This window comes from Drepanopeziza brunnea (genome assembly GCF_022702325.1).
Source record: "Drepanopeziza brunnea f. sp. 'multigermtubi' strain 214-2 chromosome Unknown ctg10, whole genome shotgun sequence".
Taxonomy (NCBI): Eukaryota; Fungi; Ascomycota; class Leotiomycetes; order Helotiales; family Drepanopezizaceae; genus Drepanopeziza; species Drepanopeziza brunnea.
Window position 1 is genome coordinate 160,925 of NW_027094073.1, and position 24,982 is coordinate 185,906.

At 52.9% G+C, this 24,982-nt stretch overlaps 9 protein-coding genes across 9 annotated transcripts; 6 read left to right on the forward strand and 3 right to left on the reverse strand.

Annotated features, from left to right (window-relative positions):
- Nucleotides 1-644: 644 nt before the first annotated feature.
- L3040_005889 (uncharacterized protein) lies at nt 645-2,063 on the forward strand (the record flags this gene model as incomplete). The annotated part of the gene is made up of 3 exons (XM_007297695.1): nt 645-712; nt 773-888; nt 952-2,063. The coding sequence occupies 3 exons, from the start codon at nt 645-647 to the stop codon at nt 2,061-2,063; spliced, it is 1,296 nt and encodes a 431-aa protein (XP_007297757.1).
- Nucleotides 2,064-2,651: 588 nt separating this feature from the next.
- L3040_005890 (uncharacterized protein) lies at nt 2,652-4,304 on the reverse strand (the record flags this gene model as incomplete). The annotated part of the gene is made up of 1 exon (XM_007297694.2): nt 2,652-4,304. One exon carries the CDS (start codon nt 4,302-4,304, stop codon nt 2,652-2,654), a length of 1,653 nt encoding a protein of 550 aa, XP_007297756.2.
- A 950-nt stretch (nt 4,305-5,254) lies between these two features.
- Nucleotides 5,255-7,241, reverse strand: L3040_005891 (uncharacterized protein; the record flags this gene model as incomplete). Its single annotated transcript, XM_007297693.2, has 3 exons — nt 5,255-6,433; nt 6,548-6,817; nt 6,927-7,241. 3 exons carry the CDS (start codon nt 7,239-7,241, stop codon nt 5,255-5,257), a joined length of 1,764 nt encoding a protein of 587 aa, XP_007297755.2.
- Nucleotides 7,242-9,214: 1,973 nt separating this feature from the next.
- L3040_005892 (uncharacterized protein) lies at nt 9,215-10,672 on the forward strand (the record flags this gene model as incomplete). Its single annotated transcript, XM_066155667.1, has 2 exons — nt 9,215-9,553; nt 9,677-10,672. The coding sequence occupies 2 exons, from the start codon at nt 9,215-9,217 to the stop codon at nt 10,670-10,672; spliced, it is 1,335 nt and encodes a 444-aa protein (XP_066011220.1).
- Nucleotides 10,673-11,241: 569 nt separating this feature from the next.
- On the forward strand, nt 11,242-13,482 carry L3040_005893 (uncharacterized protein; the record flags this gene model as incomplete). The annotated part of the gene is made up of 3 exons (XM_007297691.2): nt 11,242-11,705; nt 11,828-12,193; nt 12,327-13,482. 3 exons carry the CDS (start codon nt 11,242-11,244, stop codon nt 13,480-13,482), a joined length of 1,986 nt encoding a protein of 661 aa, XP_007297753.2.
- A 656-nt stretch (nt 13,483-14,138) lies between these two features.
- On the forward strand, nt 14,139-14,969 carry L3040_005894 (uncharacterized protein; the record flags this gene model as incomplete). The annotated part of the gene is made up of 1 exon (XM_007297690.1): nt 14,139-14,969. The coding sequence occupies one exon, from the start codon at nt 14,139-14,141 to the stop codon at nt 14,967-14,969; it is 831 nt and encodes a 276-aa protein (XP_007297752.1).
- Nucleotides 14,970-16,912: 1,943 nt separating this feature from the next.
- L3040_005895 (uncharacterized protein) lies at nt 16,913-18,346 on the forward strand (the record flags this gene model as incomplete). Its single annotated transcript, XM_066155675.1, has 9 exons — nt 16,913-16,937; nt 17,010-17,275; nt 17,329-17,421; nt 17,475-17,552; nt 17,606-17,689; nt 17,743-17,805; nt 17,859-17,930; nt 17,985-18,044; nt 18,110-18,346. The coding sequence occupies 9 exons, from the start codon at nt 16,913-16,915 to the stop codon at nt 18,344-18,346; spliced, it is 978 nt and encodes a 325-aa protein (XP_066011221.1).
- Nucleotides 18,347-20,247: 1,901 nt separating this feature from the next.
- Nucleotides 20,248-22,055, reverse strand: L3040_005896 (uncharacterized protein; the record flags this gene model as incomplete). The annotated part of the gene is made up of 3 exons (XM_007297688.2): nt 20,248-21,679; nt 21,731-21,857; nt 21,914-22,055. 3 exons carry the CDS (start codon nt 22,053-22,055, stop codon nt 20,248-20,250), a joined length of 1,701 nt encoding a protein of 566 aa, XP_007297750.2.
- Nucleotides 22,056-22,289: 234 nt separating this feature from the next.
- Nucleotides 22,290-23,071, forward strand: L3040_005897 (uncharacterized protein; the record flags this gene model as incomplete). The annotated part of the gene is made up of 2 exons (XM_007297687.2): nt 22,290-22,484; nt 22,535-23,071. The coding sequence occupies 2 exons, from the start codon at nt 22,290-22,292 to the stop codon at nt 23,069-23,071; spliced, it is 732 nt and encodes a 243-aa protein (XP_007297749.2).
- Nucleotides 23,072-24,982: the final 1,911 nt, after the last annotated feature.

The window sequence follows — 24,982 nt, forward strand, 5'->3', positions numbered from 1 at the left end:
CAATATAAAAAGCCGGGGCGTTTGGGAGGGCATGACAATGGAACACTCACCTGTGCAACCAAGTCCATAACGCAGCATCTACTATGGAGGTGAGGTGAGGTGAGGTATACGATGTATGGTATGGTATGTAGTTATCTCGAATTCCACTGTTTTCTCTCCTGTATTGTTTCCTGCGTTGAGATTGTTTACTGTTGCTATGTATTTGTTCCTGCTATTGATTTGATAGGTGAATTTGCAAAAAGCACCTGACTTGGAATTCTATCTCTCGTCGACTCGCCTCGAATTATCTCTTCAACTCCTCGCCCTTTCATTCACCCAACAACCACGACAACCACGACAACAAACAACTCCTTGCTCTTCGTTCACTCCCGCTTATTCACTTCCTCTCTTTAACACCCTCTCTCTCGTCTATTTAAAGCCGTCAACCATTTTGCAACACTACAACAACTTCAAGCTTCTTTCTCTTCTTCTTCATCACTTCTTCCTCACTACTTCCTCACTACTTCCTCACTTCGTCCTCACTTCTCCTTCTCTTCTTCTCTTCTTCTCTTCTTCTCTTCTTCTTCGCTTCTACTCTTCTTCCCCGATCTCCATCTCCATCTTCCTCTCACAGCAAACATCGAAACACTAAATCGGCAGCCAATATGTTTCGCCGTCTTGAAAAAGGTCTTCCCAAAGACCCCATCTACCCAACCGATCTGAAGGGCCTTGGGTGAGTCTTCATCCCCTCTTCTCATCTCGATCCGGCTCTTATTGACTTAATCACCTTCAGATACTTTATTAATGATGAAGACGAGATCCGCAATATTGAGAATCCAAGGGCCTACTTCAAGTTTTTCCTTACCAAGAACGAACGTCACAACTGCGTCCAGCGGGAGGCCATGCATGGTCAGACATACTACTTCCTCACCTTGTTCTCCTCAGCTGAACGGATACTGACCAAGTTCACAGAGGCCATCCGCAACATTATCTCCGATCGTCTCCTCGCCCTTGGTCTCGAGAAGATACGTCTACCCCTTGGCGCCGCAGCTGACCAGCCTCACCTCCCCATTTTTGTCTCCAAGGACCTAGACAAGAAGAAGCATGTCGTTGTGTTGTTCTACGAGCACACCCAAGACGTCGGCACCTTTGCTCACCGTGTCATCGGTGCCAAAGGAGGTATCAACGAAGGCTCGGCAGTCAACCTGGTGAAATACATCCAGGCCCAAGCTTTCTCAAAAGACAACACCGACTCCCCCGGTATCATCCTCGCCAACACAGGGCAACTCCGCTGGTGGGTTCGCGGCAAGAAAGCCGTCACTCAAACTTCCTGGTACTCCCTCCCCCAGAAGTCCGCCGTCGAGCCAGCCCTCCGCTTCAACCCCCTCCGGAACAGCATCCCCGGCTCGACCACCACCTACGAGCACGTCGAGACCATCTTCAACACCGTCATCAAGACAATGACAGCCCCAGACTCTAGGCTGTTCATCATTGGCGTCTCAGACGGCGCAGTCCAGGCCTCTGCCTTCATGAACGCCAACTTCGCCACCTGGGGTCCACGCATCGACGCCTTTGCAGCCCTCGCTTCCTACTTCCACGCTTCCGAGATCACGAACCCGCACTTCGCAGACTTCATGCGATACCGTGCTCGCATCTACGTACAGAGTCAGGACCCAGCCGGCACGTGGATCTGCGGCGAGAAGGGCGACAAGAAGTTCCACGTCGACGCCTACGGCGCCCCGGTGTTCAGCTCAGGCGAGCCATACTACTCCGAGACTATGCTTATCAAGGCTAGGACCCAGGTGGTGGATTGGTTCAAGGTTGTTGCTGGTGATGAAGCATATGGCAATCCAGTGTTCACGCGGATTGGGGGTGGGGGTGAGGAGGAAGAAGAAGAGGAGCCGGTTGACGCGCCGGCATGGGAGAAGGGGGAGTGGGCTAACGGAGTGGGGCCTTGGACTGATCGGATCGAGAACTCTCAGGACGCTCTGAGATTTATGATTGCCGATGCGCAGAAGAACCCAGGAGAGGGTGCGGCGGTTGAGGAGGTTGAAGCGGCTGAGGAGACTGGGGAGGCTGAATAGATCTGTTTGCAAATTGGCAAGCTTCAGACGGGCGGGAAGATGATGAGTGCAGCTACTACAGATGCAGTCATCCATTGCATGACGGGAAGTGGCATAAGTGGATAGATAGATGGGTTTAGACCAATCTACCACAGTTAAGAAGAAGTAGGTACAAAACTCGGAACTCGCAAAGTACTTACTTACCTACCAGATACGCATTTCGCTCACCCACCCACTCACCCACTCATCCTACTCATCCCGCTCGCATTCTTGACGTGAGATATGTAACTCTCCCGGGGAAATTGGACGAAGAGAAAAGAGATCTCGTATCGGATCTGGATCCGAGCGAAGTTTTCAAAAGTTTGAATTGAACGCACGTAGAATTTCAATGCATCATCCAGTACTGAACAGCGCCTGCTTACCTGCCAGCCAGCCTGACCGCCTGCCTCCGGGACAGCATGATGTGAAACGCAAACACCAAAACCAATCATGGACGAAATGAAAAGGGGTATTATTCCACGACGACGACAACGACGGAGCACACAGCTCCCTACCTACACTGCCTAGACTTATACTTAATCTATACCTATTGATCTATACTCATACAGTCTACCGCCCCACGGTCTCAGCGTCAAGAATATCCTTCGCCCTCCGCAGCCGCTCAACAACGACCTTCTCCTCGCTCTCCCACCGCCCAGCCGTATCCTTGCCCTCGCCACCCCCAAGACCCAACCATCCGCTTGCACTCTTCTTCCTTTTCTCGGTCTTTTTGCCTTCCTCCTCTTCTCTCGCCAACTTGCTCACCATCGCCATCCAATTGCCGAGTCCGGTCTCGAGACACTCTTTGCATATCCGCCGGGCGTCCCCATCCACGCTCTTCTCGCGCAGTTCTTCTTCCGCGAGGTCGACGGCCTCCCGAGTCCAGGCTAGGCCGTCTTCGCGGCTCGTCTTGCTGGCTTTGGACGCGTAGAGGATCTCCCCGATGTAGGTCATTACGCCTGCCTCTTCGCAGCGCTCTTTGGGTGTGCGAAACGGGGGAGCGGTGCCGTCGTCGGGTGGGGGCGGGAATTTGGGAGGTATTAGTATGGAGCGAGCCGTAGCTGCGATCTTTTGGTACAGGGTTTCTTCTTCTGCGGTGTCCGGTGCTGGGGCCACCCGCGTCGTTCCTCGAACCTCTGGGAGTGATCTCCTGGCCCGCAATACAGAGACAAATATCGGCAGGGCGAGCGTGAGGTTAGAGTTTACTGCATGGTGGATCCCTAGAGCTGTAGCCACGGACAGGATGTTCGCACTCGGTGCCCCGGCGTCAGTCCTGATTACTCCAGTTTCAGGATCGATGATCGGTTTCGGTGTCTGCGCGCTCGCATTCGCGATATCCACTGCCCATTTATGCATCTCCCACGCCGCCTGCGGAGTGTTCTTGTAATCCAACCACACCGCGTAAGCCAATGCTGCATCGATCCTCTGCCTGTCCGTAAAGCCCTGTGTGGTCAATATCCGCATATAATACACCTCGGGCTTCTCAAACGCCTCTTCACAGTCCTCCTCCTTCGGCGCACTATGCGAAAAGGGGGACACGGGTCTCGGGTTCGGATTCGAAGGCCCAATGACCACATTCGCCGGAAACGCGATCCCCCTCGTCTTGTCCCGCACATGCCCATCCAGATACTCCGCAGCGCGCGCCGCGCCCATCAAGCACTCATAGTACCCTCTCCTCCACGGCTCCGACTTCCCCGTGACGTCGTAGCCCATCTTGCCGATGCCCGCCACCAAAATCCCCCCTTCGTCCGTAGTCCTCAGCCCCGCGCCATCGATGTCAGGGTCCTCCAGCCGCTGGAGGATCCAGCGGTACGTGCGGCCCGTCAGCGCCCAATCGACGATGCCCACGCCACTATCGTCGTCCTCGCCGGACCTCGCGTTCCGCCAACCGAACCGCGTGAGCCAGGACCACTCCTCGGGGCTGGGGAACCGGTGGTTCAGATACTCCTGCTGGAGCCCGAAGACGATGACGGAGAAGAGGAAGAGACCCGTCTGGATCACGATGGTGTACTTGCCGGCCTTGTAGAACTCATCTTTGAGCCAGGCCTTGCGCTCTGTGGTCAGGAAGCGGGCCGGTGGGCGGCGGGTGGGCGAGGAGAGGAAGGGGAGCTGGGGGCGGGCGGAGCGTGGCGGGAGGGTGTTTTGCGTGAATGGACGAGGAGCATTGGGCGGGCGGAGAGGGCGGAGGGAGATTATTCGGCGGATGGGGAGGCGGAGACGCATGTTGTGGTGATTTTTGAAAGGGCGGAGGTGTGAGGATGGTTTCTGGGCTTTTTGAGGTGGGTGCCGCCTGAGGTTCTGTACTTATGTAATTTGTGGGGCTTGAGCTTTAGCGAGTACCCCTGAGTGCAATCAACAAACAGCCGTACGTTGATCTTTGACCAGAAGTTCCAACGAGTTGTAGAATATATACGACGTAGGAGATACGACTTCAACGAATCGGAGTTTCCGTATCATGATATATTTTCCAGTTGAGTTTTGCATCTTATGATAAAAAAGAGGCAAGATTTTTTCAATCAAGGTTTTTTTTTAAAAAAAAAACAATTCACATATTAACACACGTTAAAAATTTCATAGATTCTGTATATAAAAGTATCATAGTATAATACATTGTGTATATACGTATATAAATACCGATTGTATCCCGTCAACCCACGTCCTGAAGCCAGCAAAATAGATTAAAACATTATCCTATCGCTCTCTCCTCCGCCCTTCCCCCTCGGCCCTCCTTCCCCCTTTTCTCCCTGTTCTTTACACTCTATCAAAATCTAAACACAAGCACTGCTCCGAACCCCAAATCCCAAGCCCGCGCCTCGAACGCCAGGCTAAATACAGTATGAATATATTGAAGAAGAAAAATACGCAGCGATATTTTCCAGAAATGAAAAGAATAATAAAAAATTGTGCGGAAACGACACGGCCGCCAGGTGTATCGCTAAAAACAAACTCGCTTGTCCCCTCTCCCCGACAAAGACAGACGGACGGATTGGGCGGACAACTTGATATCAAAAAAGAAAGAAAGAACAAAGAAAGACGAGCCGATAATGTAGGCAAGATGGCTTGATGTAAAGCGGAGCGAAACGATAAGGAAGGAAAAGAAAAGAAAAGAAAATACAGATATACATAATAAACAGTGCTCAAACTTCCTATGTCATATAGCAAGCGCTATTACGTTAAATTACGTTCCTCGTCGAGGCGAACGCCTGCACCTCGGATGTGCGGACGACTTCCACCACAGCCCGCAGCAGCACATCGACGCCCCCGGCACCGGAGCCCATGATGGTCATGAGTCTGAAGATGCTCTTGCGCAGCCCGGCCTTCAGACTCGCGGCCCGCAGCTGCATGGTGGAGTCGCTCGCAAACTTCGACGTGTGCTGTGCGGATAATTTGCGCGAGTTGGACCAGTACGGCGATCCCCTCCTCCGCCATCCCGGCGGCGAGCTAGCAGCAGGAGGGTCAGGAAAGGAGGCGAGGAACGTGTAGGCGAGGATGTGCGCGTAGAGCGCTCGGCGGACGAACGAGGCGCTGTCGGGAAATATTCGGTGCAGCGCCTCGAGGTCTGGTGTGGGTGGCGGTGTCGGTGACTGGGCAGGAGGGAGAGAGCCGAACAAGGAGCATGAGCGCCAATCGCTGGTTGGGCCGATGGGTGCGGTCGATGATTGAATGGACTCGCGCCGCATGGTATCAGTGCTCATCATGGGCGAGCTGCGCGAGGTTGTGAGCTGTACTGGGCGACGGGGCCGTGAGAAGTTCTTGACCTGCTGGCATTCGGTGGCTTGTTGAGAAGCTCGCGGAGAGCGGGAGTGGGCGAGATGGACACGGATCGTGGCGATGCAGGGCGTGTCAAGACCGAGCATCGTCGATGCAAACCCCGAGACGGCTGCTTCGAGCTCAGAAATAATTTCCAGGTCGGACTTAGGCGCGGTCGCGGCAGACTGGAGCGACCACCGCGAAGCGAGAGGGGCATCAATCACGTGCCTCCCGGTTCCGGCGCCCACGATCGAGAATCGAGAAGCAGCAGCAGCAGCAGCTGGGGGGTCGAGGGTAACTATTGGCGACATGGGCGGGCTCGCCATGGCAAGATCGTGATGACGGCCGCGGGGGGAGATGCGCGGGGGGTCACGTGGTTGTTGTTGACGTGAAAAGCGGTTGTCGTCAAATTCCCATTCACCGCATGGCGTGTCGGGCGAGCTGTCGGAGCAAGAGGCCCAGCTGTCGCCGTCCCCGGGATAGGAGGGCGGTGGGCTCAGGGAGGAGACGCGCGGGGGGATGGTAGTTCCTGACAGGTGCAGGTCACTGCGGTTGACCTCGATGACCTGGGCTCGGCCGGGGGAGAGAATCGTCGCTCGGGCCTGGTTCTGGTTAGCGACGCAGTCCGCTAGTTCGCAAGGCTGGGAGGGATTGGGGAGAGAGAAAGAGAGAGGCAGGAGGAGGATAAAGGAGGAAGAGGAAGAGAGAGTGCATACCAGAATATCGCATCCCACGTACAGTTCGCTCGTATCGCTGAGCCAGCTTTCGACGTGGTGTTCTAGAGGTCTTCCGCCAGAAGAGCGGCCGATTGGCGACGGTTTAGGTGAGTCGGGGAGGGAACTGCTCAGCCATTCTCCCTCCTTGGGGAACAGCTCGCCCGAGCACTGGAACGAGAGGCATGAGCTGCGCGGAATGTCCGTCACATTGCTGAAGTAGGACACGCGTGAGATGTTGTTACCACCCACGGTGTTGGACTGACTAGCGAACTGGAGCACGTCAGAATGTGATGCAGTGGCTCGAGCAAGAGTTTTGATGATGTTGTTGTTGTTGCTGCTGCTGTTGTTGCTGATTTTCTTACAGGGGGGTTTTTCTTACCTCGTCGTCGTGCTTCTCCGTCGCCAGGGACCTCTTCGGATGATCGTCGTCATGGAAAGTGCAGCACGTCTTGTCATAATCCGACGCCGATAGGAGCGAGCAGTTGTAGCAGGCACGATTGTCTGTATAGTATGCTCGGCCAGGGAGTGGCGCCCCCGGCTCGCTGTATATGGGTGTGTCGCGGTGATGATGCACCCTCTGAATCTCAGGGAGTGGAAGGCTCAGGCCGAGGTGGTTGTTAGACGGTCTGCGAGTCACGCCGTGTTTGTGCTCGGATGTGCGCAGCGGCATCGGCATGGGCATGGGCATGGGCATGGTCCCAGAGGTAGCCCTGTGATCCGGACTGGGACGTGGACGTGGACTTGTACTTGCACTTGTCGAGGGATGATGATATGTGCTGCTGGATTTGGATGCTGATCCTGCTGGGAGGGCCGGGGACAGCAACAGGGGAAAGGGGCTTCTCATGCTATGTACCGAAGAACGTTGTGATGGTTCTCGCCTCAGGGTGGTGGTTGTTGTTGTCGTCGTCGGTTGAGGGCGAGCCATGTTGCCGACGTCGTAGGAAAACATGTTGGTGGCTGGACATGCACTATAAAGAGGAGGGGGAGGAGGAGAGGGAGAGGGGGAGGGGGAGGGGGAGTAGGAGTAGGAGTAGAAGCCAGAGCCGGAGCCAGTGGAAGACGAGGAGGAGGAGGATGAGGAAGAGAAGGAGGAGGAGGAGAAGGAGAATTCCCGGCAATGGGGAAGCTGCACATCATGAGGTGCGGCGGGCATGATAATAAGTTCTGCGCGGCGCCTGCAAGCTCGTGGATCGCTGGGTGCATTCCAGATCGGAGGACTCTTGTCGCTGTGAGAGGACGAAAAGGTGTCTGTGTCTCAGCAGGCTATCCACGGGACTAACTATATGCGATCTGGACCGGAGGAGGGTGGAGGAGGGTGGAGGAGAGTGGATGAGAGTGGACGAGAGTGGAGGAGAGTGGACGAGAGAGACGAGAGAGACGAGGGACACGAGGGACGAGAGATGATCATTATCAATTACATCATGCATTATCTTTTTCTTTTCTTTTCTTCATCATCATCTCTCCTCGTTGGTCCTTTGCTTTGTTTAGTTTGGTTTGTTTGCTTTTTCTTTCCCTTTTGGTCATAACCTCGTTTCGCATTGAGATAGATAGAGAGGTAGATAGGTGGATAGCTGGGTGGATAGCTGGGTAGATAGCTGGGTAGATAGCTGGATAAAGTAGTAGTACAGATGATCGATCGGATCTGCGTCCAAGCTGAAGGCCCGTCGAGGGGATATCCCTTGCCCGTCTGGTATGGCATGGGAGTAAGGAGATGATCCACGCCACGCCACGCCACGCGAGCTCATCAGCAGAAGCATACAGAGTAAATACCAGGGTGCAGGTACGAGCACGAGCACAAGCATCACTTCGTATCCCAGCGCGCGGGCAAAGAGTAGGAGAAAAGGGGCAGATATAGATATATGCCATATGCCATATGCGTCAAGCAAGCAAGCGAGCAAGGCAAGGCAAGGGGTTGGTGGATGGGATGAATGATTGCCTCTCATGCAAAACAGATACAGATAGGTGGAAGCAAGGGGAGGGAGAGAGGGAGTGGGAGTGAGACGCAGGGACAGGAGAAAGTAGGAAGGAAGGAGGAAGGTCCGGCCAGATGGACATTGTCGATAGCAACATCGGTGTTGACATCAACACCAACATCAACATCGCAGTCTCACGGACGGCGCAGAAGAGTATTTGGATTACTGGATTGGAGCCGAGCTACGCCAAGCAATGGCCAAGCAATAGCCAAGCAATAGCCAAGTCGGACCGGATTTATATTACTCCGTAAACCCGTGCATTTATCGACCTTGCCTACGGAGGAGGGAAAATCTGACTGTCATTCTCATCCCGCTGCCCAGCATCGGATGCTGGATGGCATTGCATCGCAAGATCCTCTGCATTCAGATCCAGATCGACACAGTTACACCCACGCCCTCACACCCTCACACCCTCACGCCCTCACGCCCTCACGCCCTCACGCCCTCACGCCCTCACTGCCCAGCTCCGGAAGACGAATCGCCGCTCCACGTCGTACAAGAGACAATCCCATCATCAATCACATTCACGTCACGTCAACCCAATCCAGTACCACAGACATCTAACCACCCACAGACAGACCACAGACCACAGACCACAGACCATACCACACCACAGACCATACACCACAGACTATACACCACGTACAGACGCCACCACAGACACAGACACAGACACAGACACAGACAGTCAGCCATGCCGGCCGAAGGCTTCCTCACCTCCGTTCTGGCCCAGCCCAGATCCGCCAATACTGCCATCGCTAGAGACGTAGGCATTTACGCCCACGACCTCCACCCCATCGCCGCCATCACGGCCGCCTTCAAGAAGAGCTCCACCCAGGTCAACGGGCTCGCGGCCAATGCCACCCACATCTTTGCCGCGCAAGCCGACAAGGCCGCCGTCCACGTATACGCGAGGGAGAAGGGCACCCAGGAGGCCTTGATCGCCTTTCCAGAGCGCATCCACAGCTTAACGCTGCTCGGCGACGGCGTGGTGGTGGTGGGCACAGCCGAAGGACGGGCCATCCTCTGGGAGGTAGGTAGCCCTCCGATCCTACCTTATATACATAACATCCACTACTCCGAGAGCGAGAGCGAAAGCGAGAACGAGAAACAGGATGGCAATCAGAAACAGAACAATTGCTGATGGAAACCCCAGGTCTGCACAGGCCGGCAAGTCTCGACACCCACATCGCATCTCCAGCCAATTTCATGCCTGGCGGGGAACCTGGCGCACCTGATCACCGGCTCCGACGACTCGAACATCCACGTCTGGTCAGTTCCGCATCTCTTGGCCATGTCTCCGAGCGAAACGTTCGAGCCACTCCGCACCCTCGCCAACCACCGAGCCGCCATCACCAACCTGGTTGTAGGTCACAGCGCCAGCCGGACAAACATCTGTGTTTCGGCCAGTCGGGACAAGACCGTTATTGTCTGGGACTACCTCTCGGGAGATTTGCTTCGGACGTTTTTGCTCGCATCCACGCCTCTCTGTTTAGCCCTCGACCCGTGCGACCGGGCCGTCTTCATTGGCTTCGAGAAGGCTTCGGTGCAGCTCGTCGAATTCTCTCCGGCCGAATCGACGCGGAATCAGCTCTATGACCACAGCTTGCAGAGTACGCCGGTGCAGGTCACGCAGAGTCCATGGACCCCGCCGCACGCCGAATCGGGTCCGGTGCTCTGCCTGGGTCTCAGCTACGATGGCACCTGTCTGTTGTCAGGGCATGAGTCCGGCAAGATCTTCCAGTGGGACATCCCACGGCGTGCCTTCACTGCCGAGCTAGCGGATTTGAATGCGCCCGTGACGAATCTTCTGATGCAGCCCGTCTTCCCTCTCAAGAAGCACACCAAGCCAATATTCGTTGTCAAGCCCAAGCTGGGCGAGAGTAGCTACGTCTACACCGCTCAGTTGATAGGGTCCCTACACGGCGCCGGCGCCTGTGGTACCTCTCACGAAGGTGTCCCTTCCGACGTGCTCGAGAAGGCTATCCTGGGCTTCTCGGGTCCCGCGTCGCAAGTGTCAACTTCAAGAGAAGATGAACGCCTTGCGACGGAGAATGACGCACTGTGGAAGATTGTCAACGAGCAACGCGCACTTCAAAAGAAGACGTGGGAAAAGTACACCACCCTCAAATCCGGTGGGGTTGCATCGTAGCGTTTCAGCGACTCGTATCTATCTGAACTTCTTGTTCACGTGACAGCAACCTTGCTTCTTGGGCTTTCGGGCAGATGTTTGTTTCCCACGTGGATCCGACGGACTTTTGGCAGAGAAACGTTTAAGCCCTGTCTGCATTGCCTGCCGCTGGGATTGTTTGCAAAAGCCGTGGCGGCATGTCAATGATCCCCGTGGCCGCGCGAAGCGAAAACTTGTCCACCCCCTTTGAAACAGCGATCGTGCTCGAGGTGGTCCCTACTCGTGGACATGGCACAGCCTGTTGCGAGCCTCACAAACCCAAGGTGTTTGAAAATGGATCAAATGAAGCAAATCTAGCCATTGAGGCTGCGAAGGAGTGTGTCGCCGGCCACGCTCCTAAGGCAATGGCTAACTCCCGCCGTCGCATTCGCTGACTGCACTCTGGCAACCGTTTCAATTACTGTCGTGGGGTGCATAGCTGCTTGGCTTGTGCCCAGCTCTCTTCGTCGGTACATACATAGGATCGTTGACGCCCTAATGTTCAATGGCCATATGCTCCGGCCTAGCATAGAAAGGAAATCTAATTAATAATGCGGTTCGAATATATTATCCAGATATTTGCTGCCCTGGTGGTGGCTACATCTGCGTCTCCCACGGCACGATCGAGCCATGTAATCCACGAGAAGCGTGGGAACCCTCCGCTAAAATGGTCGAGGCATTCTCGCTTATCTCCTCAGACGGTCCTGCCCATCCGGATCGGCCTGGCACAACAGAATCTGCACCGAGCAGAAGAGTTCATTAATGAGGTGGCACATCCGAAATCGAAGCTGTATGGTCAGCACTGGTCCAAGGAGAAGATTACGGATATGTTTGCGCCCAGTCAGGAATCGACGGATGCGGTACGGGAATGGTTGTCGGCCTCGGGCATTGATTTGAGGAGAGTCAAGATGTCCAAATCTCGGAATTGGATCACATTCAACGCCACAACGCAGGAAGCCGAGAACCTGCTCAAGACGGAGTATCACCTGTACAGGCACGAAGCCGGTCACAACCAGTAAGTAGAAGAGGAGCCCCCATCGTCTTGCAGGATACTCGTCTCCTTTGTGGCCCCTCCCCCCAATCCTCTACAAAATTCCTCGTGGTCATGCGATTACTGACTCTCATGTGCCATTCTAGCGTCGCGTGCAAGCAGTACAGCATTCCCGCTCATCTGACCGACCACATTGACATTGTCACGCCCAGTGTCCACTTCGACAAGCAATTGGGAAACCCGAAACGAACGGTACACCACTCGGAGATACCCCCTCCACTCCGAGAGCTGAACAAACGGCAGCCGATGAAGCGGCAGGCCGGTTCATACCGTGGGATCGTGGGATCTCCTAACGACGCGTCCAACCCTAAGCAAGGAGCCACCGTCAAGAACGCTCTGATGACTTTGGAAAACTGCGATACAATGATCACACCCCAATGCTTGCAGGCGCTTTACAACGCGCCACCGAGTACCACAGCCATGAGAAACAACTCCCTTGGAGTCGTCGAGTAGTAGGTCTCCTCCGAAATCTTTCTGCCTTATCTTGGGACTCTCCCGTCGTCGATCGGCTTTGAAACTCCTTCCCCGGTTCACGCTCCCCTCTGTCATTGGGAATTGCATGACTAATTCTGAATTCCCCCGTAGTACCCCGCAAGCCTTCCTCCAGAGCGATCTGGATTTGTTCTTCAAGCAGTTCACACCGGGCCTGACCGTTACGCAACCCAATGTCAATCTCATTGACGGAGCCATCGTTCAACAGACCAACAAGAGTTTCAATTTCAACGGCGAGTCTGCTCTGGACCTGGAATTTGCAATGGCTCTTGTAGCTCCGCAGAGCGTCACCGTCTACCAGGTCGGTGATATCGTTTCCGGCGGCAGCTTTAACAACTTCCTCGACGCGATCGATGCAAGCTATTGCAGCTTTGATGGCGGCGACTCCAAAGATCCCAGCATCGACGGCCAATATCCTTCGAACCAGAAGGGCGGCTTCCAAGGCGAAGAGAGCTGCGGCTCCTTCCAATCCACCAACGTGATCTCGACGTCGTACGGCTCCAACGAGGCCGATCTCTCCGCCAGGTACGAGACCCGCCAATGCATGGAGTACATGAAACTCGGCCTCCAAGGCGTCTCGATTCTCTACTCCAGTGGTGATTTTGGTGTTGCTGGCAACGGCGGCGCATGCATCGACCCGGTCACGGGCGCATACAACAATGGCAGCCAAGGCATCTTCAACCCCTCCTTCCCCGGCGGCTGCCCCTACGTCACTTCCGTAGGCGCCACCCAAATTCTCAACGGCTCCACCGTGCGGACCCCGGAATCCGCCTCCCAGACGGTCATCTTCTCCGGCGGTGGCTTCTCCAATGTCTTCGCACTCCCCTCTTACCAAGAGAAGGCCATGGCGGACTACTACGCCAATTACCCGCCCCCATATGGCGCCGAGCGCTTCAACAACTCCAAGCAGGTCCGCGGCTTCCCCGACGTCTCGGCCAACGGCGTCAACTATGTCACGGCTGTCGACGGCCAGTTCAGTTTGTCTTTCGGCACGAGTGCCAGCTGCCCGACGTTCGCGGCGATGTTGAACAATATCAATGAGCAACGTATTAATGTGAAGAAATCGCCGGTGGGCTTTGTGAATCCGGTGCTGTACGCGAATCCGGGGGTGCTGAATGACGTGACAAACGGAGGCAATCAGGGGTGCGGGACGAAGGGTTTCGATAGCGTGCCCGGGTGGGATCCGGTAACGGGATTGGGAACGCCGAATTTTCCGGCCATGATGGATCTCTTTATGAGTCTGCCGTAGACCAAGGATGGTCTGGGATCGGGCGGGGGAGGGGCTGCACCGGCGGAGCTCGAGTAGTGTACAGATAGATGGATGAGCTTGTGCTGCTAGACAGCCGACCTTCCGATTTAGCGACCTTAAACTTAGTGTTAATATATATTCCTTCTTTACGCAAGATTGTGCTCTGAAGATTGTCTGTCTTTTGACGGAGAAGTTGCTGCTGCAGTGATGAGGAGAGGGATGGAGGGGGAGGGGGGATTTGGTTTTGTAGATTTAGATTTAGAGATGGAGGTGGGGATGGAGGTGGAGATGGAGATGAAGTTGGAGATGGAGATGGAAATGGGAGTTTAGAGATAGAAGGCTAGAAATAGATGCTTGGTGGGCAAATGCGTTGCTGGGAAGAAGGAAAGGAGGTAAATTTACGATTACAGTATGGAAGTGGGCAGTTTGTTAGACATTTTGCGATCCTTGACCGAGTCTCCGGAGTCCACACCGCACAGACTGAATGTAAACAACTTACCCGGGAGTTTCGCTAGATCAGCCACAAGTGCACCGCCATATCCTCAACCTCGCTTCGTGAGAGACGCTACCTCAACCTCGCTCAAGATCATCAATCGACCTTCACCAAACTTCTTACGCATATCCCGTCCCAGAATCCAGCCCTTACCAGTCTCGTCATGTCGGAATCATTTGCCCTCTTCCCGTCGCTCCCCCCCGAGCTGCGCTTGCTCATCTGGCAGAAACTCATTGAGCCGCGCCTCATCCCTCTCCAGTGCCAGATCCAATGTGCTGCCAAAGACCAGCCCGGCACCTTTCTCTTCCACTCCTTCCTCGACCCGCCCTTCTCCTCCGATGACGACGCCCGCACTCGCACCCGCAGCGCCTCCGCCTTCGACATCCGGGTCCACTTTGCCGCCGCCACCACCCTCGCACCCGTCCCGGTCCTGCAGGTCTGCCGCGAGTCCCGCCACTTCGCGGTGCGGCACGGCTACCGCGCGTGGCGGCTGCGTGACGAGTTTGGCCACACCCGCGACGTGATGTGGCACGTGGAGCTGGACACGATCTCGCTGGCGACGCCGCACCGGCCGCTGATCCCGCGCTTCTACGGCGAGCTGTTCCGCCGGCAGTTCCCGGCCGAGGTGGCGGCCGTGCGGCGGCTGGCCGTCCCCATCTCAAGCTGGCGGCCGAAGCAGCGCGAGGTGGCTGCTCTGGGGCAGTGCTGGGCCGGGTACGCGCGCTTGGAGACGATGGTGGTGGTGATGGCGGGCGCGGTGAAGGGGTTTGGGGCGGAGGCCGTGGTGGATCACGATACGTGTCGGGATCTGGGGGCGGTGGAACGGGGGCTGGATGGGCTCGGCATGCGGGCGCCGAAGGGGCCGTGGAAGGTGCCGGCCGTGGTCCTGGTGGAGTACGAAACAGACATTCTGCGTGCCGAGGAGACGGACATGCATGTGACGTGTAATACTTGCGCGAAGATACATGGTGGCGGGCGGGCAGTTGATATCTAGCCGGGCCGGTACTCGAGTCCTCTGCTGTACAGGAATTCAGACTCTGGTCATTCATCTGTTACCGTTTTGTATGTGATGACTGTGGTCTGTGTATATAGTTGTGTATGTAAAACATCACCGTATCCTTTGTATCAAGCTCCATCCATCCATCTCCCATCCTATCTCCCATCTCCCAGCTTACCAAAAAAATGGTCCCCTAACTATTGCCAAAAGCCAACGCCATTCCCTACTTCTACACTACCCCATTTCTTAAACTTGAAATGTATATAATCGTTGCTGCTGGTGCAGTATCTCAGTTAGCTAATCGCATATATAGCTAGTAATTGATTCATTACAAGCGACGAGCATGCGATACTTACATGTGGTGTTTTTAGATAGGCGTTGGATAGGGTGTGGATGGGATGAGATTGGGTTTGGTATGGTGTGGTATGGGATGGGATGGGATAGGATGGGATGGGATGAGCACTTTCTTGGGGGTTTTTTGTTGATTGAGAGATGTTTGTTTACTTGTTTCTTACTTATTATTGGTGTTGTTGATTGATGGGTGGATGGGTGGATGGGTGGATACGTAGGAGGATTTGGTTGGTTGGGAAGGAAGGGGTAGAGGTGGTAGCTATACGCGGTACGTCGAGTTCAGGGAGATGAGGTGGAAGGAGGTAGTGGTTAGGGAAGGAGAATATTGTGGAGGCGGAGGGAGATTGGGGTTTGGGTAAGTGAATGGATAGTCATGGGGATTCTACTTTGTGTGTACCTATATATATAGATTGATTGATTTATGGATTAGGGGGGGGGGGGGGGGGGGGGGCGTATTACTTATTTCTGCAAGCTGGTGGTGATGTTAAGTCACTTTGAAATACTAAAAAACGAACGAGAGAGGGGGGGGGGGGGGGGGGGGAAGGGAGCAGTAAAAAAAAAGGTTTTAAATGAGCCTTAATTCCGGCGCGGTTTAGAGCCAGGATTGATTGGTATTTGGCCTCTGGAGGTGTGGCTTGCGTTTGAATTGGTTGGTTGTTTATTTGATTAATTAGGATATTTAAAGAGGGAGGGGGAGGAGGTAGTACTTAGGAGCGTTGAAGGGCTGAAAGGCTGAAAGGCTGAAAGTAAAGGATGATGGGGATTTGATTTAAATTTTGCCGGTATAGCGTATATACAAGTAAGTAAGTATGTATGCAAAAGTTGCAGTATACGAAGTTGGCGTGAAGGTAAGTAATATTAGAGCTGCTTTAAAGGTGTACCTACCGGTAACCGAGGGGCTCTGGGTCTCGGATCGTTTTAAGTTGCCCGCAATTTATACGTAGATTTGGTTGTAAATTAATAGGTTCTGATGCCTAAGACAAGACTGTACACTCCTGAGGCAAAAATATTAGCCGAGATTCGCTTGAGTAGTAAACTGTAATGATCTTGAGTAGTGAACTGTAGTGATCTTGAGTACTACTCGGTAATCAAAAATTTCCGGTGTCTGATCTCAGGAGGTGATCTCGGCTATCCTTGAGCTTAAATAAGGGAAGGGAAGCGCTGATGCTTGATAGCATTAATTAAAAATTCTTATACCATAACTGCAATTCACATTCACAACGGGCTGGCTAATATGGATTCTAAATACAATGCTTACTATGCTTAATACTTCTCGGTTATACCTTGATGACTGATTTTCGTCAAGCCAATGTGATTCTTTACCGAGTAAACAAATATTCGCTTAACTTTCTCTCACTACAACTCCATGGAAGAACTTCGTGCGAGCTCTCTCGGAAAGAAGTATTCCAGGTCTGTTGTATTACATTATCTCCGACCTGATATACTTCGACAACATGACGACTTTCGACACGCTAAAGATGCTGTCGAACAGTGGAGGGAGCTAGCGCTAGCCCCGTTTAAGAAGTGAAGTATCTCTTCTGTTTTCCATCCCCTTCCTGAACTCTTCCTGTGCAACCAACGAACGACCAATGGACAACCAACAAACACCCAACGGTAAGTCTTCCATCATCTTTCAATTGAACCACCTTCAAAGAGGTACTTGCAACTGACAAAGCATGCGTACAGCACCTGACACGATGGATCCAAAATCACTACTCGCACTATTGGACAGAGTAGAGGTGATGAGTGAGGATGTGGTGTTGGCAAGACAGCTATTAGACGAACTAGAAGAAAATGAGAAAGAGGCTACCGAATTGGCCCGCGCAGCAGAAACAGTAGTAAGGGCTGCAGAGGCGCTGGTGTCAGAGGCGCCAGCTCTCGCAGCTGCGCTATTAGCGGTCTCAGCCCTGGCCCCAGAAGCAGCTGCCAGTGTGCCAGCAGTTGCACCTCCCGTAAGCAAATGGCCCGGCTACAACTAGAAGCTTCAATCTAATCATATATCTAGGCTGTTGATCCCGCCACTACGGTGGGCCCCGTCGCCGCCGACAATGCCGCAGCCGACAATGCCGCAGCCGCCGTGCCAGCAGTTGCACCCTCCGTAAGCAAATGGCCCGGATACAACTAAAAGCTTCAATCTAATCATATATCTAGGCTGTTGCTCCCGCCGTTACAGTAGGCCCCGTCGCCGCCGACAATGCCGCAGCCGCCGTGCCAGCAGTTGCACCCCTCGTAAGCAAATGGCCCGGCTACAACTGGAAGCTTCAATCTAATCATATATCTAGGCTGTTGCTCCCGCCGGTCCAGTGATCCCCGTTGCCGGCAACGCCGCAGCCGCCGCAGCCGCCGTGCCAACAGTCGCCACCCCCGTAAGCAAATGGCCCGGCTACAACTGGCAGCTTCAATCTAATCATATATCTAGGCTGTTGCTCCCGCCGGTCCGGTGATCCCCGTCGCCGCCGGCGCCGCAGCCGTTGTCCCTCCCGTAAGAAAATGGCCCGGATATAAGTAGTAGCTTCAATCTAATCATATATCTAGGCTATTGCTCCTCTCATTCCCGCGGCTCCCGCGGCTCCTGCTACCGCTCCTGCAACAACACCACCCCAAATGGTAAGTGTTTCCCATCTCAAATACCCGACTTCGATCTAACGGATAACCCACCAGCCTGGAAATCTGTTCTCGATTGGTCTTATCAACACCAATCTAGGCGTCCCACCAGCTCCAGTTAGTATCCTTCCCTTCTACGAATCTGATACGCAGAATATCTAACAGATATCTACGCGACCTAGAATCCCGGCCAAGGTGATAAGCCCTGTATCTGTCCGGCTGCAGGATGCACGAATGCCTACGCTAATATTCGCTCGTACCGGGTCCACTACAACATCAAGCACTTCGTCAAGATCTGGCAGTGTCGATGGTGCCCATGGAACCAGGTCCAGTACCGTCGCAGCGATGTCATGGCTCACTTTCTCAAAAAGAACGCTGAGGACGCCGCCGCTGGTCGTATTCGATCGCACCCACAATGATCGCATCCCGAGTTGACTCGCACATCACATACGCATACTTTAGTAGTTGGTTTGGGACTTGCTGGAGTCATCTCTTTGGGTTCGGTTGGGGAGTGGTTCTGCAACGGATGAGAATGGGTGCTGCTAAGATTTCGCAATCACGGATCGATGTTGGCCGTGATTGAGGACTTCTCTCACAAAGTGCGAAGAGCAAATACTTAGTTAGTCAGCCTTCAATGAAGAATCATTGCTGGCGAACTCGACACCGGGATATACTGAAAGGTGAGATGCATATTTGTGCCAACGGAAAGGCTACTGAATGACGATATCCCTCATGTCTCCCATACCAGCCCTCATCACCTCTTAGTACATCAGGCCATGCAAGTAGCATCTCCTAACGAGTTGGAACTCCCTATCCAGTCTCCTTGTTCCAACAGGTCGTAGTATGAACGAGGTCCTCGTGTCTATGATTCCTCCAACATGGTGTGACTGTCGTCCACCTCAGTAGTGAGCGGTACGAGAGCAAGCCTGCCGCTTCTAGTACCTGTCATTACCACGCCTGGCACCGCGGTGAGTTGCTAGGTATACTCACGAGCTTGTCTTAGGCTAAAGCTACAAAAAAAAACACACCATTGTATTTTGGGACCCATGATGGGATGGCAAGTCGGCGGGAACTTCGGAGCCCAGGTCCTCGACAAGTGCTCTGTAATCAGGCCGTAGCTCTTCAACCCTAAAGTCGGGAACCGAGGTTTTGTAGCCTCAGAACCTGTTGCAGATCAAAACTTTGCATCTGACGCATACCCAAGAAAACTTGACTCTCGGGCCCAAAAGGCCTCACGATCATGGGTATCGACACAGCCTCTCATACCCAATCGATCTAGCATCTTGAATACATCGCATCCCATTGATCGTTGGATCTAATGCATATGTTACCACCATCAATATCGATTCGATCCATAGCAAGTAATACTCGCTAAAGAGTCCGTACCCGCAGAACCATAGACAGTCGCGGAGGTGGCCCCAAGTGCATTCCACTATTCCACACGTTATCATTGCAAGTTCAGTTGCCTTAAAGAGCGAATGTGAAGTACAAAATTCGCAAACCTTCTCTTCCGGACCCCGAACAAGAGCGCAAACCCTCTTACCTGGCCAAGTCGTTCGTTAACTCCGCAATCGTCTTTATCTTTGAATTCACCCTCCAGAAAAGGCCTGTCAAGAAATCTCGTCGCTCATCGCTCATTGTCTTCTTCTACTCCTTCTCCGAGCCAAATATAGAGACGAGATGTATGCAGTGGAGTGGACTAGAGTAGATGCTGGTCATCAACCATGTCTGCCGAACTTTCACTTCGTTTCATTTTAATTGCTACACACGGCGGCGTCGATCCATATCCAAATTATTTGTGCATAACGTAGAGGTATTGGGAGGAGGTCATAAAGACTTTCAGTTATTTTTTAAGTCTTGTGCCTAAGTATGATAGGCGTACCAAGCGCCGAAACAACAGTTGAAGACCTCCGGATACAAAAGTCGATATGGACTAGAGTATATACGGAGAGGAAGGAGACAAAACGATTGAGAAACATCAGATATCTCAACAACGAATAGGAGCTCAGATTCTTTTGGCAACGCTGATTACTGCCTGGGAAATTTGACTGTTGAATTCTCACATCGAACACTGTCTCTTTCTTAGCGAAATCGCCGTCAGACGTCCAGGAGTGAGCTGGAATTAAATCGACGTGCCGATAGTAGCTTCAGATATCGATATTGTTTTTATTTTTACTTTCTCTAAGTGACGCCCAGGCCCTCGCGGTCTATGAGTGCGCGGCGGCAATGTCTCCTAATCATAACAGCGCTCTATCTTCTAGATCTTAACGCATCGGAAGGACCCAAACGCACCCGGCTGCACACACCCAACTTGACAGGATTAAAATGCACCCCGCACACCTCCTTTCCCGCCAACTTCTCTACACGTGAGTGTGACTGACGCATCACCCGCAACGTTGAGCATGACCTCGACCTTACCGCCCTTCTTTACGCCCTTGATGGCAGCCTCGGCTAGCACATTGCCAACCTTCCAGACCTTCTCCCGGATCTCCTCTGGCTCCTCGTCACTCTCGTCATCGCTATCATCGTCACTCCCGTCTTTCTCGCTATCGGCCTTGGGCTTGGGCTCGGCCTTGGAAACTTTGATGGAAGATCCTCCTTCGACGACCTTGATCAATACGTCTCCACCTTCCTTGGGTGCGTTGATGTGGATCGTGCGGCGAGCGGGCATCGCGGTCTCGGCGGAGATGATGGGAGTAAAGACACCTTTGCTGACATCCTCGGTGATAGCCAAGACACCGATCGCGTTGCTAAGGTGCTTGACGGTAGTAACTGCGGCGTGAGTAGATTGATCGATATCCTCCTTTTCGTATTCTTGGATAAGACTGGCTTGGAGAGCAGCTCCTCGTGCTTGGAGCTCAGCTGGGTTAATGGCACTAGGTGTGGTAGATGGAGCGAGAATGGTGGTAGTCGACGGGAAGATGTTGGCCATGTTCGAGGCAATCTTGGGAGTGTGGGAAGTTCCACCAGAAAGTATAACTTCGTCAATGTCCAAAACGTCAAGACCAGCCTTCTTCACGACACCCTCGATAAGGCGGTTAAAACCATCAAAGACCTTGCGGGCAATGGTCTCATAACGCAGCCTGTTGATGGTGGATGAGAAATCGGCTCCTTCCGCTAAACTCTCGACACTGAAGTTGGCGTTGGTTCCGATACTGAGGGCTCTCTTCGTGGCCTCGGCTTCCAACTTCAGCTTGGCCAGGCTGCGAGCGTTCTCCCGGGGATCAGTAGTATTCCACTTGATGAACTCCTTGGCGAAATGGTCTTGAAGAACTTTGTCCAAGTGTACACCAGCGGTATCGTAGTCGTGGGCGGTTGCTAAGATGGTATACATCCCCCCCCGAGAAGCAACAACGGCTACATCTGATCGGGTTCCTCCCAAGTCGGCAACGACCACAATCTTGTCGGAAATCTTCGATTCTGGGCGGGCATCGTACGCGAGAATGGCAGCAGTGGGCTCGTGAATGAGTTGGAGAACCTCGAGTCCAGCATCGGTGGCAGCTTTTGTCAGAGCAGCCTTCTGCTTCTCGCTGAAGTTGGTGGGGATTGTGATAACGGCCGAGTTGACTTGCTTTCCTGTATAGTCGGAGGCAGATTGGATGAGCCGACGGAAGTGACGAGTGGCAACCTCTGAGATGGTAACCGTGGACTCCTCCTCTCCCTCCTTGTCGTGAATCTTGAATGCGACGGTGTCCCCATGAGCTTCGGGGTGAGCAGAGGCGTGGCTGTGGGTGGGATCTATCGACTTGAAACTATTCACAGTGTTAACACTAATATGTACCAAAGCCAAAGGCATATCCTACTCTTGTCCCAAGTAATCTCTGAAGTATGCGACGGTGTTCTTGCTGTTACGGATCAATTGTGCCTTGGCTTGCTGGCCAGTATATTCCTCGCCGGCGACATATGACAAGATAGATGGAATTTGACGGTCTACGAGTAAAGTCAACTCCAATTTTTCCACCCCAGATAGTTCCTGGACGACATACCTCCATCCTCATTGGCGATAACCTCAGCCTTGTCCTCGATGGTGGTGTATGCGATCGAGCTGTTGGAGTTTCCAAAGGAGATTCCAATGGCATGGCGCTCTGATGGCGTAGGGCCGTTTGTTGGTGTTCCTTCAGCAGCCATTGTAAGATATTCAATACCGGGTTCGAGAGAAGTTTGAGTGGTCTCGAAGGTGGATGTTAGAATCAACGACGTAGGTATTCCCAAAGTTTTTACACACACATCGATAAATTTCACTAGCGCCGACTGGAAGCTTTTGCCCCACTTTCCGCAAGGCTGAGGGTCGACCTCAAGTCTCAAGCCCGGCTTGCGGATACCCTCAAAATTACCAAAAGAAGCACATTTCGAAGAGCATTCATGGCGACGCAAACATTTGTTCTTCCAGGCCAACATCTGGATCCGGAAAGCCTTCCTTCGCATCCAAAACTGCCTCTCAAGCTCGGCCCTGGACTGAGACTGCTCCCGCCAAGCACCATCACGCCCACAGTCGCAGGACATCTATGTACAGATGCGAGGAAAAATGCGGTGTGGGTAGAGTTCAATGGCGGTCGCGTATAGTACACCTCCCATACGCATCTGTTCTTTAGCTAATAGACTTCTAGTATATCCCGACAGTCGGTGATCTTGTCATAGCAACAGTACAAAAACACTCGGTTGATGTTTACTTCGTCAGTCTTAGTGACTACATGCCGAACGCCTCTCTTCCGCAATTGTCCTTTGAAGGAGCGACCAAGAAGACAAGACCGCAATTGGGCTACGGATCACTTGTGTATGCGCGGGTGACGTTGGCCAACAAGCATATGGACCCTGAGCTGGAATGCGTTTCTTCATCAACTGGAAAGTCGGAAGGCTTGGGGCCGCTGACTGGGGGGATGCTCTTCGCGATATCATTAGGCATGGCTAGAAGACTAATGCTATCAAAGCCAGGGGAGCAAGGTAATCTGGTAGTATTGGAAGAGATTGGAGGAGCCGGTGTACCATTCGAAGTTGCAGTTGGGAGAAACGGGAAGTTGTGGGTAGACAGCAAGAGCGTGAAGGCTACGTTGGCTATCGGGAAGGCCATTCAAGAAACCGATGAGAAGGGCTTGAATGTCGAGGCACAGAAAAAGCTGGCGAGGAAGCTGGCTAGGGATTTGTGAGACCGAGGTTGGAGTTTCGTGGCAAATGCATTGCACTGGCGTCTGGGAGATATCCACGGCATAGATTAAATGGCATGGTCTATGCCTCGAAAAGCCTATGGACGAGGGTATTCATGGATGGTTGTCTGAGTTTTTAGGAGACAATCAACGAACATGATCTTCGGTTACGAGATGGGCGATGCTTGGAGTCTCTGCTATTACCCCTGGAAGGGTACCGCCTGTCGAGAAGCGGAAGGGTCGGCCAACTTGCTGAAGTGTCTGGCATGTGTATTTATTGGAACATCCACCACAAGTCATGGGCCATTTCCAGTAATCGAACTCGGGGAACGAGCCCCCATCGGCCGAGGCTTGATAACAAGCGTTACTCATTCGGCCTTGTCGCCCTTCCTTCTTCCATCACTTTATTTCTAAGTTATTGGACCCTTATTTTCTCTGTAATTATTTTGATACCGTTCATCAATGGGGTTGTACAGGAAGGTTCGAGATTATCGCAGGATCATTCCTCAGACCATAGAGTCTTTCTCCCTTTACTATCCTCGAATTCTCTAAGATCTAGAGAAGGCTGCCATTTTACCTAATTGAACATCAGAACGGGCAAAAGTTATCGCAATCAATGGACCTCAAGACATTACACGTACCTGCCAGTATCGATCGATATATGGAAACTTATCGACTGCCAGGTACAGCAAGATGTAGGCAGCCCATTTAGCAAAAGAATGCGTTACGCACATTGCGCAAGAAATGGTCCAACTCACTTTCCAAAAGTCGTCAAGTACAGGATATAGGGACAGTTCCCTTGGATATCCCAGATTACCTGGCCTGTCACTGCAGCAAGCGTTTCGTAGTGCTAACGTTACGCACAACCACCAAGACCGCCACCCCATTCCTTCACAATGATTTGCTCTCGATATGGCTCGGCGATATCCACGCCGTTTTATCTACACGGAGACACGAACTAACTGACTGGGAGAGCACTAGCCGCAATAGACGATGAGCTAGTGGCATACCCAGTTGTGAGGAATACCTATAGAGATGTGGGAGAAGGTCGGGTTCGGTATTTGAAAAGTGTAGGTAGCCATTTTGGATCTTATGATTGCCGCAGAGAGTGCCCTCATCTCCAGGTCATCGAATGTTACTTTGTTATGCTTTTTCAGTAAATGCCTTCTACGTGTACAGCACGCCATGCAAAGCATCAGCAATCATGACCAAGCCGCTTTTGCATTGAGAGCTGTCATGCTGTTTTGAGAGTCAGCTGCTGGGAGCTCGCCCATGTTATTAACGCTTGCGTTCCTAGCCACTACTCTTCTTCAGTCGGTTACAAACTTGTTTTATGTCCAGCTTCTTGACAAGCGAGTTGCTGCTGATTTTGGCGAAAGTGGCCACGTCGAAAGGGGCCGCGACAACAAAATAGAAGAGGGCGTGCCTATTTCAGTGCTTACAAGACAGCCTGCATATTCTGAGCCGAAGTTGTTAAGAATCGTTGGTGTCTTGACGGATGCGGCTGGATCGATGAGTTCAATGATGGGAGCGCCCATCCGAGTGACTTGCAATTGCCCATTTGCGCGAACCGAGAGGCTCCCACGTCATGTTCTAGGAACATCGGCCTCTACAAAACGATAAAATCAGCGATTCACATGTAGAATGTTCCGGGGAGATGACGAGGCCTCTTACCGATACCCTAAACCCAAATACTTGAAGGAGATTGTGTTGACAGTGAGGGATGGCAAACTTTTTCGACATTCGATCTGCGCTCTTCACAGATTTCCACTAACCGTTGCCGTAGGTTCTTCATTGTTTCTTATGGACCATTAACCCTTTGGAGTACTCGTAAAGAAAGGTGTTAAAATGCCTAGGGGGGATGTAAATAGATAGCTGTGTACGCGAAAACGGGTTTTGAAGGGGCGTGCCGAA